The sequence below is a fragment of the Hippoglossus stenolepis genome, chromosome 20 (genome assembly GCF_022539355.2).
Source record: "Hippoglossus stenolepis isolate QCI-W04-F060 chromosome 20, HSTE1.2, whole genome shotgun sequence".
NCBI lineage: Eukaryota > Metazoa > Chordata > Actinopteri > Pleuronectiformes > Pleuronectidae > Hippoglossus > Hippoglossus stenolepis.
In genome coordinates, this window is record NC_061502.1 from 20,155,636 (window position 1) to 20,174,680 (window position 19,045).

At 42.9% G+C, this 19,045-nt stretch overlaps 1 protein-coding gene across 1 annotated transcript; it reads left to right on the forward strand.

Moving 5' to 3' along the window:
- Positions 1-1,209: 1,209 nt before the first annotated feature.
- cd109 (CD109 molecule) lies at positions 1,210-18,839 on the forward strand. The gene is made up of 33 exons (XM_047338207.1): positions 1,210-1,280; positions 3,092-3,252; positions 3,430-3,458; positions 3,751-3,987; positions 4,124-4,249; positions 5,026-5,065; positions 5,167-5,248; positions 5,337-5,430; positions 5,765-5,906; positions 6,141-6,250; positions 6,406-6,672; positions 6,758-6,859; positions 6,934-6,996; positions 7,261-7,434; positions 8,060-8,212; positions 8,755-8,844; positions 9,417-9,486; positions 9,574-9,685; positions 9,901-10,018; positions 10,124-10,237; positions 10,937-11,155; positions 12,236-12,377; positions 13,677-13,853; positions 13,983-14,064; positions 14,152-14,380; positions 14,849-15,020; positions 15,654-15,844; positions 16,215-16,367; positions 16,909-16,974; positions 17,062-17,198; positions 17,547-17,703; positions 17,779-17,881; positions 18,453-18,839. The coding sequence occupies exons 1-33, from the start codon at positions 1,210-1,212 to the stop codon at positions 18,644-18,646; spliced, it is 4,377 nt and encodes a 1,458-aa protein (XP_047194163.1). The 3' UTR covers positions 18,647-18,839.
- The last annotated feature ends 206 nt before the right edge of the window (positions 18,840-19,045 follow it).

The following is a 19,045-nucleotide window of genomic DNA, read 5'->3' on the forward strand; positions in this document are numbered from 1 at the left end:
CCCAGATGCATGTCTTGATTTTTAAAAATCTATCACCTGTACAAATATATATTTATATATATATTAGAGGGCAAACAGCAGACACTGTCTGAAAAATAGGATCGTAGACCTCTAAGTCCGTTTCCACACGTTAGGTCTCTCCAGACACCGACCCATCCCATTGTGATGTATACACACCCTCTGACTTACTCAGCTCTTTACAAATTGTGTTTCTGAAATGAGCCCAGTCTTTGGCAAAAAAAACGGATATGAGGTGTGACTCCTGGTCCTATCATTTCATCAGCCTCTCTTGTGGGGGGGGGGGAGTCTTTTACAGAGTCTTTTACATCCCACTCATAGACTGGGGCCCCTGATCTTTGGTTCAGAAAATGGGCTAAATGTGTCGGAGCAGTCATTTTGTTTTTAGGAGCCAAAAGCAATGGAGCATCAGATAATTGTACGTGTCATTTTGGAGTCAAAAAAACAGAATCAGTACCTGTATCTTCCCTGATTGTAGAGCGTATGGGATGCATCGATCCTCTCGACGTTGTTTGGTACAAGACAGACACACATCGGCACCATATAGCAGTGCAGCAACAAGACCACTCCCTAAAGGCCACGTGATCCTGACGGTGTGGGGACAGTATCGATTGTTTTCATGTGCCCACATGTTGGTCTGAATTTCATACCTGGTGCTGAAAAGCTTTGAGCAAATACAGGAACTCGTCTTTCAAGTGTCACCTCACTGCTGCCATGAATAGTTTCAGGTCTCTTATGTTCCAATGAAAACTCAGCTTAGCTGACACTCACTGACCTGGGAAACTATGGGCCCTTAGGTGTCGGGGCCCCTTGGGAGCTCGTGTCCTTTTCATGTCCTCATCTTCTTCCCGCTGCACGTAGGAGGTTAAACGTTCCTGTGACTGTTTGACTGAGCAGCAGCGGGGCCGAACCGATGTCAGCCGGAGACACACAAATTAAGATGCTTTCTTCTGACTCATCACAAATAAAATGTAAGGGACGTTTTCCTGTTTTGTAAACAGCGTCGGTGCGGAAACACTCGACCTCGGCTCCAGAACAAAGCCTCCCGGGGGAATCCAGGTAAACTGACCCTGGCTCTGTGACTCAGGTGAGGAGGTGTGGTCGCTGTCTGCAGGTACGAAGGGTGTCGCTGACTTCGCCCACTTCCAGCCTTCAGACTTCGTGGAGCAGGTCCAGGTTCGTCTAATGCAAATGGAGCGTCTCCAGGTGTGGGGATTCTTGAGCCTCTTCATCATCCACGCCGCCCAGAGCACCTCACACAGGTAAACACAGATTTCACACGTGTGTTGTTGAATTCAAACAAATGATCGCACAACAAACTCAATATTGACAAAAATGGTTGGTGGTGTTAAATATGTTCAAGGTGAAGTATTTAACACCACCGATGCAAATTCTCATTCTTGATTTTAAACCTCAAATCCTGTTATACTAATATATTCACATTCAATGATTATGCACCAATTATTAAAATAAAATACATTTTTAATTAGATCGTGACTTCACCAAAGTATTAATGTTTTATTTATCTTTCTTTTATCATTTTCTCTTGCTTCACACATCTGGATGAATTTTAGAAGTGAGAACATATCTGATAAAAAACATAAAAACCAACAAACGTGTGTCCATCTTCGTTCCTAATGAAGATGGAAATATATAATAAACATCTCACAAATATTTAGTTTTAACTTTTAAAAAAGGCTCAGTCATTTCCAGAAACAGTTGCTCACTGTGATTTTTGTTAAATGTTTCTTAAATATGAGGAAACAATGCGTTTGTAGGGATTATTTTCAGCAGCGGATTAATCCCCAGTGGGTGCTTGTGTGTGTGTGTGTGTGTGTGTGTGTGTGTGTGTGTGTGTGTGTGTGTGTGTGTGTGTGTGTGTGTGTGTGTGTGTGTGTGGTGTCAGATATGAGACATCATCAGACAAAAATGATCTAAAATAAAAAAAAGTGATTTAATAAATAAATTTCACTTACGTTTGATGTTTATATTTAAACCAATTTTTGTGCCATGTTTCTTTTCCCCTCATCGTTTCTCTGGCTGATAATCTCTTGATTATTTTTTTATCAAAATGTTGGTTCCAAAAATAAAACTTCTCACTCTCCTTCAGTGGAATCTAGTTTGTCTTTTATTTTGAAACACCTGCATGAGACTTCTGGAACAACGAGGTAAAAGGATTTTCTAAATGTTCGGCACTCAACAAATTCAAACATCATTACGAAATTAAAGTAGAAATAATTTGTGAAATATGAGATAATAAAAATGATGATGTTATACAAATGATATTAATTATACTTTTCTATTTGAGATCAGCAGAGGCCGTAGAGAATCTTCCCCTGACAAAGGGAACACAGTGAGTCATTGGAACCTGAACTTGTTTGGATTCATATAATACAAAATTTAAAAAATAAAAAACTCAACTACATTTCTGTCCCAGGGAATCATTGACAAAAAATGTAAACATCGCTCTGGGTTTATATGAATTGATTCCAGGATTAGACAGTGAATTATATTTCTTGAAAATGGAACACTTTGGCTTCACATAAACTTTGTATTTTGACATCACTTCCTGTTGTAGTTCCTGGTTCAGGCTCACATGACCACTCACATGCATATTTCCTGTCCCTGAGTGTCCCCCCAGGAGACCCTGTGCACGAGGTGCAGGTCTTGTGGTTCCTTGCGTTGCCTCCATGACTTTTCTCACTTTTACCTGTTTTCATTTTGCTCGTTTTTTGTGACGCTCTTTGAATGACTTCCTGCCGAGTGAAGATTATTAAGATTATAAAGATTATAAAGATTATTTTTACCAAACATATGTCTCCTGAGTTTCTTCGTGTCCGAGTCTCACCACTACGCCGTTGTCACTGAAATTAAAAATGTTTGTTTTCTAAGTGTGAGTTGAGTTTTCATTGTCCAGTGTTCTTACAATGTATCGGTTAGTTGAAATGTTTGTTTGTGACTTTGTAACAGTTTTAAGCTACAAATGTATTTTGTAAAGTCTTTAGAGTTCACAATGTTCAGTGTTCATGTGTCAAACTGGGCTTTTGTCACCTCTATGACTTTGTCTTCTCAGCTCTCAGCCCGTCTACCTGCTGCTGGCTCCCAGGATCCTTCGCTCCGGAGTCCCAGCATCACTGACCGTCTCCATCCTCACCGACTCCGAGGTCGTCGTCTCTGCCCACATCGTCCGTGGCAACCAGACGGTGTCCTCGGCGTCCGCCACTGTGGGAGGAGGTAAATGGTTCCACAGATTGAGGAAGAGAGTGGTGATCTGTGGTGTGAACGTGTGGATGGGTGCTTCACTCGTCTTGTGCTGCTCTGAGACGTGTTTGGTTTCTTCATCCTGTTGAAGTTTCTCATTGGGATTTAAACTGTCAGAGTAAAATGATTTAACGTCTATTTCTTTTGAAGGTTCAACTAAGCTGCTGACGATGCCTCCAGTGAGTACCATATAACATCCCTTTAGAATTAACTGCTATAGTTCTAGCTTTGCTTTTAATTATCAATTTTCTATGATTCTGCATGAATCTAAGATTTATAAGATCTAGGAGAAGGTTCAGGAAACTTGTTGAACATGGCACCTTTTTATAGTAATCTGTTATCGTGATATTGGGTTTTTATTTCCTTCTCAAATATGAAATTACATTGTCATTGATTTGAGGAATGCTACTGTCTGTAGCATTTCTTCACTGCGATGACAGTTCATTTCCTGTATCTGTCACGTCCCTTCAGATCCTCACGAGCAACTCCAGCTACATGCACCCCTACATCCTGGAGGTCAAAGGTCACGTGGGGACCCACCAACTTTTCTTCAACTCAACAGAGCTGCGCCTTGACTCCAAAAGCGTCTCCACCTTCATTCAGACGGACAAACGGAACTATCTGCCCGGGCAGGCGGTGAAGATGCGAGTGGTTTCCATTCATCCTGATGGGAAACCGTACGTCAGCTCGGTGGACGTCACCATCGCAGTGAGTCTGACGTCAGTGTGTTTACCAAAAATCGCCGCTTCTCGAATGCATACGTGTCGCCATGTCCACTCAGGACGGATTTATCGTATTGCAAAAATGCATATTTAATTTTCTGTCCTTGTCCTTTATGATCCAGGATCCGAGGGGAAACCTGCTCAGACAGTGGTTGTCTGTGGACGGCGTCCTCGGCGTCGTGTCCAGAGAGTTTCAGCTGTCTGAGAACCCTCCTCTGGGAGAATGGACCATCGGCGCCACAGTCGATGTAAGTGTGCGACATCGTGAGTGTGTTGGATGAACCTCACCGGGGTTTTATGAAGCTTTGTCAAATCTGAGACGACACATGAACTCTCACAAGGAGAGAGAGACTTCTGCAGAATATCTCTGTTCTTCTCTTGTTACCAGATTCTTTAACGATTTATTGGAGATTTGAAACCTGAAGTCAAGTCGGATAGGAATTCCTGATTTGCTAATTTAATTTAGATTTACTCTAGATTAGTGATTCGACTCCACTGTAGTGCAGTAGTTGGTTGTTGCATCTTAAAGGGTCGGCACTTAGAAACCTTACAAAGCTAAATCTTGATGTGAGGCTTTCGTTCTTTATTTCTATTATTGCATCAGGAAGTGAACTGAAATACAAAACCCAAGGAGCAGACGCCTGTTTGGTTTGGTGTCAGCAATAACAGTTCATTTAGAGGGTTTTGGATTCGAGGACAGACTTTATTGTCCTAGTTGGAAATTTGCTTTGGACGTTGGTGTCTGCAGCGTAGAAAACACATGTTTTTTTTGTATATTGATTCCCACTTTCTCATGGATCTCTGGTTTTTTAATGTTTGTCTCCTTTTGAAACGTGACTTCAGTGTGAGAAACTGAAGTTAGAGGTAGAAATGTAGTTTTTTTTTTTTTTATCACATAAAATAAATGTGGGGGCCGGAAGTTCGATTTCTTCAGCGTGGGAAAACTTTGGAGCCATTAAAGTGTGAAAAGCTTTCCTGAGGGTGTCGTGGTGTTAAATCAAGTGTTAAATTGTTTGATTTACAGGGTGTTTCAAGCAAGAAGCAAATCAACGTGGCTTATTATGGTTCGTACACTTTCACACGTATACAGGCGTCTTTTAGTTTTGCTATGAAAGCCGTATTTTAATCTTGTGTCGCACGTCTAACACCCTGTGTCTGTTTGCAGTGCTGCCAAAGTTTGAGGTGACGATTGACGTCCCCAAGGTCATTTCTCACGAAGACTCTCTGTTGGGCTCCGTCACTGCAGAGTGAGAACGTTGTTTCGTTCAGGGACGTTTGATTCCTTCATTTACATGTTTGTATTCTCATGATCTCCTTTTAATATTGTGTCCTCAGGTACACGTACGGGAAACCTGTCCAAGGACACATGTTTCTAACGTTCTCCCACCATTTTCATGGTATTGTAGACGAGTACGATGAAAGTGGAGAGGTATGTTATTTATATATTTGTATATTACATATTTATCTGACAACAAAATTGAATATATAATCAAGACTCACTTAATAAACCCAACATGCAGAGTTCTATAAAACTAATTTGACCTTCCATGTTATATTTACAGTTTTCAGAGCTGAAAAGAAACGCATCACTTCATTTTATAAATGTTAAGGACGACTCATTGCTGGTTATTGGAGGATTAAATGTGTCTATTTAAACATAACCTCAACATCTGGTACCTTGAGGTTTTGTAAAATGTTTTCTCGACTAGAGAACAGATGAAGTGACCATTAAAAACCTTCCTGGTTAAATCACTTTGCTTTAGATTGACGGCACAAAAGACTTCTCCTTCTCTCTTCCCGACTACCACTCGAGGACCACGCGAGCTGTGGAGATGGATTTTTACGAAGGATACATGGAGGAGCAGTATCTAACGGTCGTGGTTAATGTGACAGAACGTCTCACAGGTACATCTTTTTTATTTCCACGCTAGAAACTCAGACGTCCCCAAATGTCAGAATTATTCTTAAGTAAAATGTTCCACAATAACCTAAAATTCATTATCATCATTGAGATGATCCAAATCTGTATTTCTAGTGATTCCTGTCATGTGATGCAACATGAATTCAGGTTTCGTCTTGAAGTCCGATATGACCGATGCTGTGTTTTATTGACTCTGGTTTGTTCTTCCTGTCTTTCAGGTCTCACCTATAACAGTTCGGCCATTGTGTCTCTGGCACAATACAAATATAAACTTTCCTTTCACGGCTATTCCAAAATGTTGAGGCCCTCATTAACGTTTGTTGCCATGGTAAGGAAAGCAAAACATACATTTTTTAAAAAATCTTGAATGTGTGAACATGGATCAATAATCTCTTCTGACCCATGAAATAGATTTTACAAACTGTTCTAAAACATACAATTTAAAGTATATTCCCAGTGGTTGACGATTTCTTCATGTTGTAGCTGAAAATATCCACATACAACGATCAGCCGCTGACCCTGGAGGATCGGAGAAACACGGTTCAAGTGTCGGTGATGCAGAGGAAGGAGAGTCCGTGGAACTGGAAAATGGATGAGCTGTTAGAAATGAGGCCTCGTGCGTCGAACATGTCGGGTCCTCAAATTCCGGAGGAGATGCCACCTAAAGAAATGGAGTTTCCAGTTCCTGCAGATGGAGTCATACCCCTCCACGTCCTGGTCATGAATGAAACCGAAACACTCACTCTAGATGTGAGGGACAAACGCAGCTTCAATGTCAGCTACAGAGATGCAGGACATTTTTATGGAATCATTTCAAATGTTTCTTTGTTTTCAGGCATCTTTTGTGGACGGCCACAGCACTCTTCAGCTGTACAGAAGCTACACATCACCCAGTCACGCGTATCTGCAGATTCAGAAACCCTCCACCGATGCAGAGGTAAACGCTCAAGTCGTTAACATGTTTCGTCTTGTTCGTAATAAGTGAAGATTAAACGTTTCCTCTTCCGTCAGGTCGGTTTTCCCGTCCTGCTGCACATCGAGCAGAACTTTCCAACGACGGAGATTCACTACATCGTAAGAAATGAACATGAATTTCTCACTTTGTCCTGATTTGAGTATTTTAATTTAATGAATCTGTTTTTATATTTTCACAAGCTATATAGTTTTGTTCTGCTCTCTGTTGTTTGTCTGTTAAACTGTTATATGCAACGCTTTGTAATCTTGATACTTATATCTTACTATTATAATCTTAATGTGCACAGGACAGTTTTAAGCCTCAAATATCCGTTTATATATCGAACCACTTTAAATGATGCTTTACGCCTGTTTCCCGTGCAGGTGAAGTCCAGAGGTCAGGTGGTTGCTGCAGGTAAAGGCTCCGGGGACCTGACGCTGGTCCCTGACGTCTCCTGGGCTCCTCTGGCCTGTGTCCTCGTCTACTGTGTTCGTCCTGACGGGGAGATCGTCAACGATGTGCTGCAGCTGCCAATCAAACCAACTTCACACAACCAGGTGAAGTCTTACTGAAATGACAGTGACGCTTTAGTTCAGAGGGAGAATCTGAGAATGTTATCGAAATGGAAACACCAGTGAGCAGAAGGTGAAACTTGTGAACTGGCTGCACAGGAGCTTCATTATATCTGGGCTCAAACTTTGAACCTCAACTAATTGATAGACTCTCAACTCAAAATGAAACGGCTGCTGAGGCGATCAGTCTCTCGCAGGGGAAAACCCAAAGAGTCGATGTGCGGCGGGATTTTGGATTTTCGTGTTTTGGGGTTTATTTTACCATTTGGCAAATGAAGAATGAAACGAAGGAAAACGGCGTCTCTCATATCTTGGTAAGAAAACCTTCATCTGCCTGAAACCCGTCGGTCCTGATACCATATCTACATCCTTCAAAATAAAGTCCACTACTCCAAACCAACTCCATTGAGCGTTAATGCTACTTGACTCAATATAAACAGAAGAATAGCTCCAGGTCCCAGTTCACATTAACATATTTGAACTCTGTTTTCTCTTCTTTTTTTTTACATCCGGGCATTTTAATCTCATTTGTCTTAAAGTTTGAACTTTGCTTGATATCTACAAACTGGCGTGTGAAGGTATTTAATGATGTCACTGATGTGGTTGGCAGGTTTCTCTGAGCTGGAGCCACGCGAGGACGCGGCCCGGTGAGGACGTCACACTCAGGGTGGAGGTGGCGGAGCCCGGCTCGCTGGTCGCGATCCTGGTGGTGGACAAGGCGACACGGGGGAGGGGATCGAACAACGACATCACCCAGAAGAGGGTGAGAACCACAGACAGTGAAATCTATTTACTATTCAATCTTCAGAGCAGATACACCAGGTAGGATGAACACAGTTTTCTGACTTCACTCCTCATCAGACTATCTATAACACAAACAATGAATTTAGTCTTGGATGTTTTTGAACTGAACCGAATCTGCAGAATATTAAAAACACTAATGACCAATAATACCATAACAGTATTAACACCATGACCGTGATGAGTGAAGCCGTGGTGACTTGTTGACTGTTTTTAAAACCGTGTGCAGCTCATGTAACACTTAGTTTACAAAGGTCCATCATGTGGTTTCTCCAGGTTTGTCTCAGTTTACTATTTTCAAACGGTCTCCAGGTGCATCACCCTCACACCCATATCGCTCCTGCACGTATGAAACCCAATCCACCGCCCCCAGTATCAGTTCTGACCCAGAGCACCGGTCAGACTGGTCCCTCACAATACCAGTCCTCTCTGTGTCCTCTTTGTGTCCTCTTTGTGTCCTCTTTGTCTCCTGGAACAATGAGGATGTTGTTGCTCCTCTCCCAGGTGATGGAGGAGATTAAGGCGTACAGCGTTTCCCCGGCTGACGCCTTCTCCGACACATTGACAATGGGAGATCCGTACTCTGTCTTCGAGGTTGGTCCTGATGTTTGGGATGAGATGCACGGCTGCTTTATGTGTTGTTGACTGAAGGTTTGCACAAGTTTACGTGGGGAGTGGAAAGTGCAGGTGGAAATCGTATTCAGTTTCAAAAAGCAAGGATTTATAATAAATTTCTCTCCCCTGAAAAATACGTTTTCACAAAAAACTCTAACAAAGTTCAAGTTCTAATGCTTTTTAAAGGGTTAAATGAAAAGTTCTGTAGCCAAGAATAAAAAGAAAAGAATTGACAATAGCTTGTTTTTATAGATATAGTTATTAGTCTATAGTTTGTTTTATTGATTTCCTGATTTAGCTGTTTTTTTTTACATCTTCAAGGGATCCTAAAAATGTATTTAATTATTGACAATTATAATATCACAGAAAATAAAACTGTTTAGATTAAACTAAGAGAATTTAAATATTAATTCTCTCTAGTTAAAAGAATATTTGGTAAATATTACTTCCCTGAAAATACATATTTTGATTCATGTTCTTTTGCATAATAAAGTGGAAAGGTTCCTGGATCATCTGAGAACGTTATCCCAGTGACATGTTTCTCTGCTCAGGTTTGTGATCTCGTGGCTCTGACCGATGCCAGTTTACACAAGATGAAAAATGCACTGAGGCCTACATTTCGTAAGTTTTAAAATTAATCGCTTAAATATCACAACTATGGCGACTTTGTGAAGCTAATATAACTGATGCTCGTCTTCTCAACAGCAGGGGAGGGAATATACCTTTCCCAGGACGACGATCCGCCGATGCAGCCACAGCAGGATCCACGAGAGCGCCTCAACTTCCCAGAGACCTGGATGTGGCTGGACACCAACGTGAGGTGGGTCTTTGGAATTCTGTCTGAGCAGAGCTTCTCTAGCACGTTATGTACAGAGACTTGTGTTGAGACATTTATTACAAGTAAAAGGTTTAAAAATCCAAAGTGGTCAAATATAAAGAACTGGTTGGGAGGAGGAGATCTAACAGTCCAGATGTGGAGCCATTTTATTATATTAACATTACAAACTGGAAGGACGTTTTATTATTTTTCTACAGTGACTCGGACACAAAAGAGTTGAGTGTCACTGCACCGGACAGCATCACGACCTGGGTCGCCACCGCCTTCGTCGTGTCGGAGAACTTGGGACTGGGCGTGGTCAAAGAGCCTGCCGAGGTATTCCCATCCCTTCAAAGCCCCGCGTTGGGACTTTGTGTTGACGTCAGTCCTGTACATTGCAGTGTTGTCCTCTGAGACGGTTTCCATGTCGCGTTCCCGCAGCTCACGGTGTTCCAGGACTTCTTCCTGTCCTTGAATCTGCCGGCGTTCATCATCCGAGGAGAGGAGCTGCTGCTGGAGATCATCCTGTTCAACTACCTGCTTCACGACCTGGAGGTCAGTGCTGCTCCGCCCGCTCGGCTGCAGAAAACAATCTGTGCTCAGGGTTAGAAAAGGATTTGTTCTGACCTGTAAAACAGGAAATGATGAACAAGCCCCAGACAATAAAAACCAAACTTCACATTTACAGGTTCCACGTCTTTCTGCGCTGATTTAATCCTGTGTACTAGTGAAGATATAAACGACTCGATCGAAAGCCCAGTTTAGATTTGAGATTAACATCCGTCCTGTTATGAGTGAATAAATTTGAATATTAAGGTTTCTAGTTTATTCACTTTTGAACTTTGAGCCTATTATTTCCCCTGAATTTCAGTCTGTGATTCTGAAGATTGGATTCAAATGGTGGAGCTGTGTCCGATCCTGTGATTTCAGAAAGTAGGTCACTGAACACTGGCGCTGGACAAACAGGACGTGTCTGATTCGAACAGTGTCAACATGTACAAGCAGCAGGAGTCTGGTTTCAGGTGTGAACTCACTGTGGGTCGTCGGGTTCCAATAATCTCAACGCGGCATCAGTGGTTTAACACCTTCCTCTGTTTCCTCTGAGGATCTGACCCAAACTGAATCCTTGATAAAAGACATCAAATCATGTTTAATTTGATATTTGGTTTCAACAACGTGCTCCTTTGTTTCCTGCCACACTTTGTACTCAGCTTAACGTGATCTGGGTGGATGCTCCCGTCTCTTTGTTGTCAGGTCATGGTGACTGTGGCGCAGAGCGACACCTTTGAGTTCGTCTTCCCGGACGTTGAGGGGCTCGCCATGCCCGGCATCCGGCGGCTGTCCATGGGGAGCCAGAGCGGGAGGGCCGTCCTCATTCCCATCAAGCCGCTGGTCCTCGGAGAGATCCCCATCTCGGTGAAGGCCAAGTCGTACGCGGCGTCAGACTTCGTGCGCAGGACGGTGCTCGTCAAGGTGCGTAACGGATTGCAGGTTTCCTCCTCGTTTTCAGACGCGTTTGAAGTGTGAACAGGTTGATTTAGTTTTTCTACCAGAACATGTGCGTATTATAGCTTTTACACCAAAGTTAGATGCTATACACAAGTTTTTAAACTCTCCTAAAGGGTTTTCACTCCTTTCCTGTTGCCGGAGGAGGTTTTTCTTTATCGACATCTCTCACCTGTCGCCAAACTGCCGCGCCCCCCCCCCCCGGGTGTCATGTGTCGACTGGAGTCATGTGACCAGGAAGTGACTGAATCCAGATAAAAGCCAGATGTCGGTGTGGTTTCTGACCAGTGGAAAAGTGTGAGAATGATGTGTGGGTTGGGTTCTGTCACGTTGGCTGATTTTTATCTTGTTTTTAACACTAATATTAAAAATGTCTGATCAGAGAAAACTTCTCTCTTGGTTTTGGATGTGTTCAGACAGAAACATGTGACCAGTGTTGTATAAAACTGTAGTTTCCTTCATGTGGGAAGATTTAGAACTGAGATGCTCTTTTCATGGTAATATAATGACAAGTATTCACATGACAAGTATTCACACGACAAGTATTCACACGACAAGTATTCACACGACAAGTATTCACACGACAAGTATTCACACGACAAGTATTCACACGACAAGTATTCACACGACAACTGAGCTTTTGAAGGAATTAAAGCTTTGTTTTTGATAGTTTGATGAAGGTACACCCCCACCCCCAAAAGGAAAGAGGGGGAAATTGTCCAGTATCATAAAAAAATGCAGAAGTTTGAGTAAAATCATGAATGAGGCTTGATCTTTTTCTGTCCGTGCTTGTTAAACTTGTGACCCTCAGGTTCGTTGCTCCTGGTTCTGGTCCAGCGTGGATCAGTGTTTCTCTTATTAGCAGAAGCAGTTTCCATCGGTCAGGGTTTCAGCGTCTTGCTCAACGAAACATCACCAGTGGGAATTGAACCTTTCACGTGGTGTTTATCAGAGTGCTCGTCAAACAGCTGCAAAACAAACCGAGGAATCTAATCTGCTGATCTTTCCCAGAAATATTACTCACCACCGCTGTTTGTGTGGTTTCAGGCCGAAGGAGTCGAGCAGACGTTCTCGTCCTCGCTGCTGTTGGAGGTTTCTCCGTCACAGTCGAGCGTTTCCACGCACGTCGCCTTCACCTTACCAGCAGATCTGGTGCAGGGCAGCGAGAGAGCTGTGGTGACGGTGATCGGTACGTAAACACACAGAGGAAAGTCTCCGATCGTTAAACCTCCATTTGATTAAATATGTTTAATACGAAATGTGTTTGACTTTGAGATTTGGATCTGAGTGTCCAAGGAATTCATTTAAAACCCTAAAACTGCAGCAGGGCAGTTTCTACTGTCACATTCTGATGGAAGCTTAGTCAGTGTTTAAAGCGAAATCAGACTTTAATACTAAATAAGTCAAATTTAATATCACATTGCACATAAATACCAAAGTACAAAATGGATCAGTGAAAACCAGGAGAGGAAATAAGAACTTACATAATTTAACATAATGTTTCTGTCAGTGTTTCCCACCTGTAGATTACAGTAATTTAATGAATGAATTATTAATTCAAAATGAAAATTGAAAATTAACAAGATCAAGTAATGAAAAATCTAATCTGAAGATCAACATCTAAAATAACACTGTAAAATGACTGTCTCCTGCTCCTGTGTTAACACCTCCACCACAGTGAGGTTTCCATGGACCCGATGATCTGAATATTAACCTTATTCTGAATGAAACATTAATTCATGTTCCTGTTTCCACGTTACAGAATCTGGTTACGACGCATTACGTCATTACATCGTACGTCCGATGTCCCCGAACCTTTTTGTTTGGGCTCATCCCAAAACTTCATCTCAAGAATGTGTCTTCGTAGTGTCATACAGATTCAACGCACATTTCAAACAGACCATTAAAAGCAATACATTTAAAACCAGAAAGAGTTTAAAACCATTTTCAAGAAAAATAAAAGAATTAAAAACAGCAGAATATAAGAGGTAAAAGGGATAAATCTGTGTAGAGTAAAATAAAATAAATACAATGATGACTTTGACTTTAGATTTAGTGAAATAGGCACTTGTGACTGAAGATGTCTGATTTAAAAACCACAATGGATAATTCAAATCGTTTTGACCCGACGCCTTCCAAACAAAATGAATCTCCACCAGCTGTGCAGAGTATTTATAGTTTCCCAGAAAATAAAGTTCCATGCTTCATTTCCAAAAGTGAAATGCCTCATGAACAGAAATCGTCTCCAATGGAACAAGAACACGAGATTGAATCCGAGACACAAACTCAAACCGGTCGTGAGCTGCAGATTCCTCCCAACTGAACTTTCCTCGTTATTCACCTTCTGCTGTGACTCATGAACGTTTAAATACAACCGCAATCATTCCAAAAATATCTATCGTCAATCTGCTGCTGCTCCACCCAGACCTGATGATGTGACTCTTGTTTTTCTCATGTCTGATTTCGTCCCGTCTCCATGGCGATGCAGGCGACATCCTCGGCCCCTCCATCAGCGGCCTGGACTCTCTGATCCAGATGCCGTTCGGCTGCGGCGAACAGAACATGATCAACTTCGCTCCGAGCGTCTACGTCCTGCAGTACCTGAGCGCCACGGGACAGGCCGAGCGGGACACCACGGCCCGAGCCACAGGCTACATGCTGACAGGTAGAGCCCGGACCTGGGTCCAGCCTCAGTCTGACCCCGACCCTCTCATCCACACACTAAATTCACAGCTCGGAGTAGATCACGTTTCCTTTAATTTGATCTGCGTCTAATCGCTGCTGCTTCCCTCAGGGTACGAGCGAGAGCTGACCTTTCAGAGGGCGGACAACTCCTTCAGTGCGTTCGGAGACCGCGACTCATCCGGGAGCACCTGGTGCGTTTCTGAAGTCATTTAAAGTGTTGAATTTAAAATGTCGACAGGAAAACGTCAGTGACGAAGGAAGCGTGTTCTCCTCCGCAGGCTGAGCGCTCTGGTGCTGAGGTGTTTCCTGCAGGCGCGCTCCTTCATCACCATCGACGAGCACGTGCTGCAGGGAACGGCGACCTGGCTGGTCTCCCAGCAGGGGGCCGACGGGAGCTTCGAGGAGCTCGGCCGGGTCATCCACACCGAGCTCAAGGGAGGTCAGGACAGTCCCGTGTCCCTCACAGCGTACGTCCTCATCGCGCTGCTGGAGGACGACAGCATCAAGGTCAGAGTCCTTCAAAGATAATTGAGCGCAGTGTTTTACTGAGAATACAAGTTTTTATTTATATTATGTTTTTTTGTTTTTATGTTATTTGACAATATTTAACGTCATTTGAGTCGTATTTTAAAATGTAACTGTTGTTTACTTACGGTTTTGTACTTTGGAAAATAAATAAAATAAAATGCTGCTTGATAGAAATCATTTGAAATGTGTAAAGGTTTTAAAATGAGCTTTTTTTCTTTTAGCCTTTTCAGCACAGATATCTACATAGAAACTAAGGAATCTAAAATATAACCAGCCTTGGTCTTTGAGCTCAGTTTGAGAAGGAACAATCGTCATAAAGTTGGATCTTAATTTGCCGCCTATCAAAACACATGAGTGGAAGTTGAACAAACTGAAGTGACCTTTAAAAAGAATATATAAAAAACCTCATAAACCTGTTCTCACGTGTCCCTGCTCTCCGTCTGCCAGGCTCAGTATGGGAGTCAGGTGTCTGCAGCGATGATGTACCTGGAGACTCGTCTGTCTCTGGGAGTCGTCAGCAACTACAGCCTCAGTCTGCTCGGCTACGCTCTGGCTCTGTCCGGCAGCTCCAGCGCCGCCACGGCAGTCAGCCAGCTGATTGGACGAGCCGAGACGACCGGTACGACATCAGAGTGTGAAACTTCAGGAAGAACCAATGAAATGAGAGGATCTGTCATGTCTGCATTAAAAGGATCTACTGTTAGAAACACGATCCTAGTGATGTTTTCACTAGTGTCTCATCTGAATTGTACGACTTGTTTACTTGATACGAATTGGTCCTTTATATTTAAATACTTAATATTTAATTACTTTATATTTAATTACTTTATATTCACATCCGGAGCAGGTCCTCTCTACGGAGGCAGCCATGTTTTTCACAGTAGCCCAGACTGGACAAACTAAACCTTGTGAGTTTTATGACGACTGAAGCTGCCACAGGTTCTCTGTCATGTTTGGAAGGGGGGGGGGTGTTGAGGGATATTCAGCTGCAACATGACACTTCACCACTGGATGTCACTAAATCCTACACACTGAACCTTTAAACGTGCAGCTGCAGCCGGGATGCCATTAGCTTAGCATAAAGACTGTAAGTGGATGGAAATGGCTAGCCTGGCTCTATGCAAAGTTTCAGTTCATCTAAATCTCTCTATTATTTTGTTAATTCTGTAAACAAACACTTTTCTCTGTCTCTGAAAGTTTCAGTGACTGAGCTTTAGATCAGAATGTGACGTGTCTCTCTCTCTGTGGTCAGACGGCGTCCCGGCGTGGTCCTCCCCGCACGCCGGCCTGTCGTCGTCGTGGCAGCCTCGCTCTGCAGACATTGAGATGGTGGCCTACCTGCTGCTGTCTCTGCATAAACTGGGTCGCACCGCGGAGGGCGTCGGCCTCCTCAAGTGGCTCAGTCGACAGCGGAACCACCGCGGAGGATTCGGAAGCACTCAGGTCTGAGAAATAATTACTTACTGCAAAGATCTGGTGATTCAAAGGTCAAAGGTCAGACTGACGTCTGGGTCAGATGTGCCGAGGTCGTTGCTTTTAGCTCGAGCATCTGTCGGTTCATTTCTTTTTCGAAAAATGGATTCAAATTAGTCTTAAAGTTAAAAAATAAACTTATATCAGCAGATTCCAGTAAACCTGAAGGATGGAGATAAATCTAAATGGTTCTTAGACTAATAATTACTTTCAGGTGCCAAATGCAAAATAACTTTATTTATTCTAAAATATAAATCTGTTTTCTCTGTAGTGTTGTTACTGCTGCTCCATGTGTGAATTAATCCGCTGATGTCTCATGACTCTTCTTCCCGTCTCTCAGGACACAATCGTCGCCCTTCAGGCCTTGTCCACGCTCGCAGCGTTCGGCGGCTCGCACCACTTCGACCTCGCCGTCCAAGTGACCACGGACTCGGACACCGTCGCCTCGTTCCACATCCACCAGAGCAACTACATGCTGCTGCAGAGTCAGCAGGTACACGAGGCCGAGTCCAGTCACACTGAGCCGGTTAAACACTGGACACTTTCACAAGTGAACAAGAGAAGCCGGGGTTCGAAACCACCAACTGTTTGATTAGTGGACAACTAGAGCCACATGTGGCCTTGCTCAGAAAACGTACATTGTGTCCAGAGGGTGGCGCCAGACAAAGATAAGAGGTTGTTCCTTGTGGAAGCAAAATGTTTAACTAATAAAAAATAAGTGCTGATCTTTCTCTTCATTTGACCGTGAACTCTAAACCGTCATGGAGACTTTCAAGAGAAAATTAAGGTTAAAGCTCATTGTCATTAATCAGGACTTTGAATATCATCATAGTTCAATAGAACCAGATGTGGACAAACACAAGTCGTCTCGATCACCTGCTGCAAATTATAGTAAACTGGTTTTACTTGTAAGTCTCAGTCAACGAAATTAACCATTTAACGTTTAAACCAGATTCTCATCTTAAAACTCTATAAGCTACATTAGACCGACAGGAAAGAACCGAATGAACCGATCTTGTTTCCTGTGATTCCAGGTGCAGCCACAGGAGGAGCTGTTGCTGAACGTGACGGCCGAGGGTCGGGGCCTCGCCCTGTTTCAGGTACAGAGACTAACTTTACTAACTGTAGATTTGTCTCTTTTAGCTTTACACTTCTAAATTCTAAGACTTCCTGTCTCGTCCCCTCAGCTCACCGTGTTTTACAACACCAGGAGCGAGAAGCTGATGAGGAGGAGACGAGAGGTCGACGAGCACGAGGCTTTTCATCTCGACGTGGATCTGTGGGACGTGGACATGACGTCACCACACCTGGAAATCTGCAGCAGGTGACGGCTCGACACCACCCCCCAACCTCAACCCTGTCGACATGAAAACATTTCTAATCAAAGTATTTTTTGTCTCCACTTCTCGTGTTTGCTCGTTGTGTGAACTGATAGTTTCTCAGTGTCGGGTCTCGACCTTAATATGTAAAGTTCCTTGAGACAATGAATAAAATACAACAGTGAATTTCATAATTTATTTAATAATATAATTTATCCTTTAGGCGTAAGTTGTCAGCTGTATGTTGAATAAAATGTTAAAACTAGTATTTAAAAAAATAAGAAATGTGACTGAAACTAATCGTCCAGGAGGGAGAAGCAGCTGTTGAATGTTTGTTGCTCCGCCCCCTGCAGCCTGTCGGAGCATCTGGGTCTGAGTGCGACGGGCATGGCCATCCTGGAGGTGGGTCTGCTGAGCGGCTTCACCGTGGCACCGGGCGCCATCCAGACTGACGAGGTCATACGGGCGGTGGAGATGCAGCAGGGGAAAGTCATTTTGTACCTGGACTCTGTACGTGTCAACACACTCGACCACAGACTCACTTTTAAGTTTCACACACAAGTTAGAATGTAAACTTGTTTCCAGGTGACGATGGACGAGATGTGTGTAAAGATTCCGATGGACGTGGAATTTAAAGTCGCCAAAGTGCAGGAGGCGACTGTTTCCATCTACGATTATTATGAACCAAGTAAGAACTTGTTAAACGTTTTCATCTGTGGGTCGAACTCAAAGAAACGAGCTGGAGCCGCAGTCTGAAATAATTATCAAACCTGTAAAATGCTTCAAATGTCAGTAGACGCACTTTAATACCAGAGGATGGAAACTGTCAGCTGATCATAATGTTTTTTTTTATTATATCATAGTTAAATCATGACATCGTTCCTATCATATGATCATAGACTATTTTTCTATATTATCTATATAAGCTCTGGTCGGATCTACAGCTACCTTGAAAAATGCATTTAATAACCAAACACGTCGTCATTTGTTGAAGAATTTCTGATCAATATAAGGTTTAGATTATGTCTCTGGATATCTTGGAAAATGTTTCAGACCATAATGTTGATCTTTGAGCGATCAGCTCCAAAAGTTGATCAACTGGAGATAAACTCCTAATTAACAATCAGTCCGAGTTCGGTGTAAATCCGTTCCTGCTTTGTCGAGTTATTTTGAACATACACACACACACACTAAGGTGCAGAGGCTAGTCAATGTATACGAAGGCCTGAAGATAAAATTCTGAACTGTGACTCTTCCAGGACGGAGGACGGTGAGGACGTACATGTCTGAGAAGAGGAACACCATGTCCACCTGCTCCTTCTGTGGGGACGACTGCAGCGAGTGCCGCGCGGACGATTATTACGAACTCAGTTCCGCGTCGTGCAGCAGCAGCAACTTCCTGCTGCTCACTTTTCCAGCTGCTCTGCTCTTCATCATCCTCTTCAGCCTGTAAATAGTCAAACGAGTTCAGGTTTAGATGTAAAAATGTGTCGGGCATGTGACATGACTTGTTATTCTCCCTTTACTCAAATGTGTCCGTAGTTTGTTTTCATATTCATGTGCAGTTGAAGTGTGACGTAAAAATGATCACATGACAAGTGAGAAATATTTGCAGTATGTTAGAAGTAGGTGTGGCCTCTACAAGTCTCCAGGTTTTAATCACGTGTCCCTGTGCATTTTAAATTGCTAAATATTTGTCAATTCAAATATAGTAATTTTTTAACATTTGAATTTGTCTCGTTTCCTTTAAAACCCTTTCAACGGTTTGACTCGTCCAGTGTTCACTCATTCTGTCGTTCTGGAATCCTTGTCTAGTTCCATTCATCGGTTAATCCTCCGGGCTGCCGTCGTT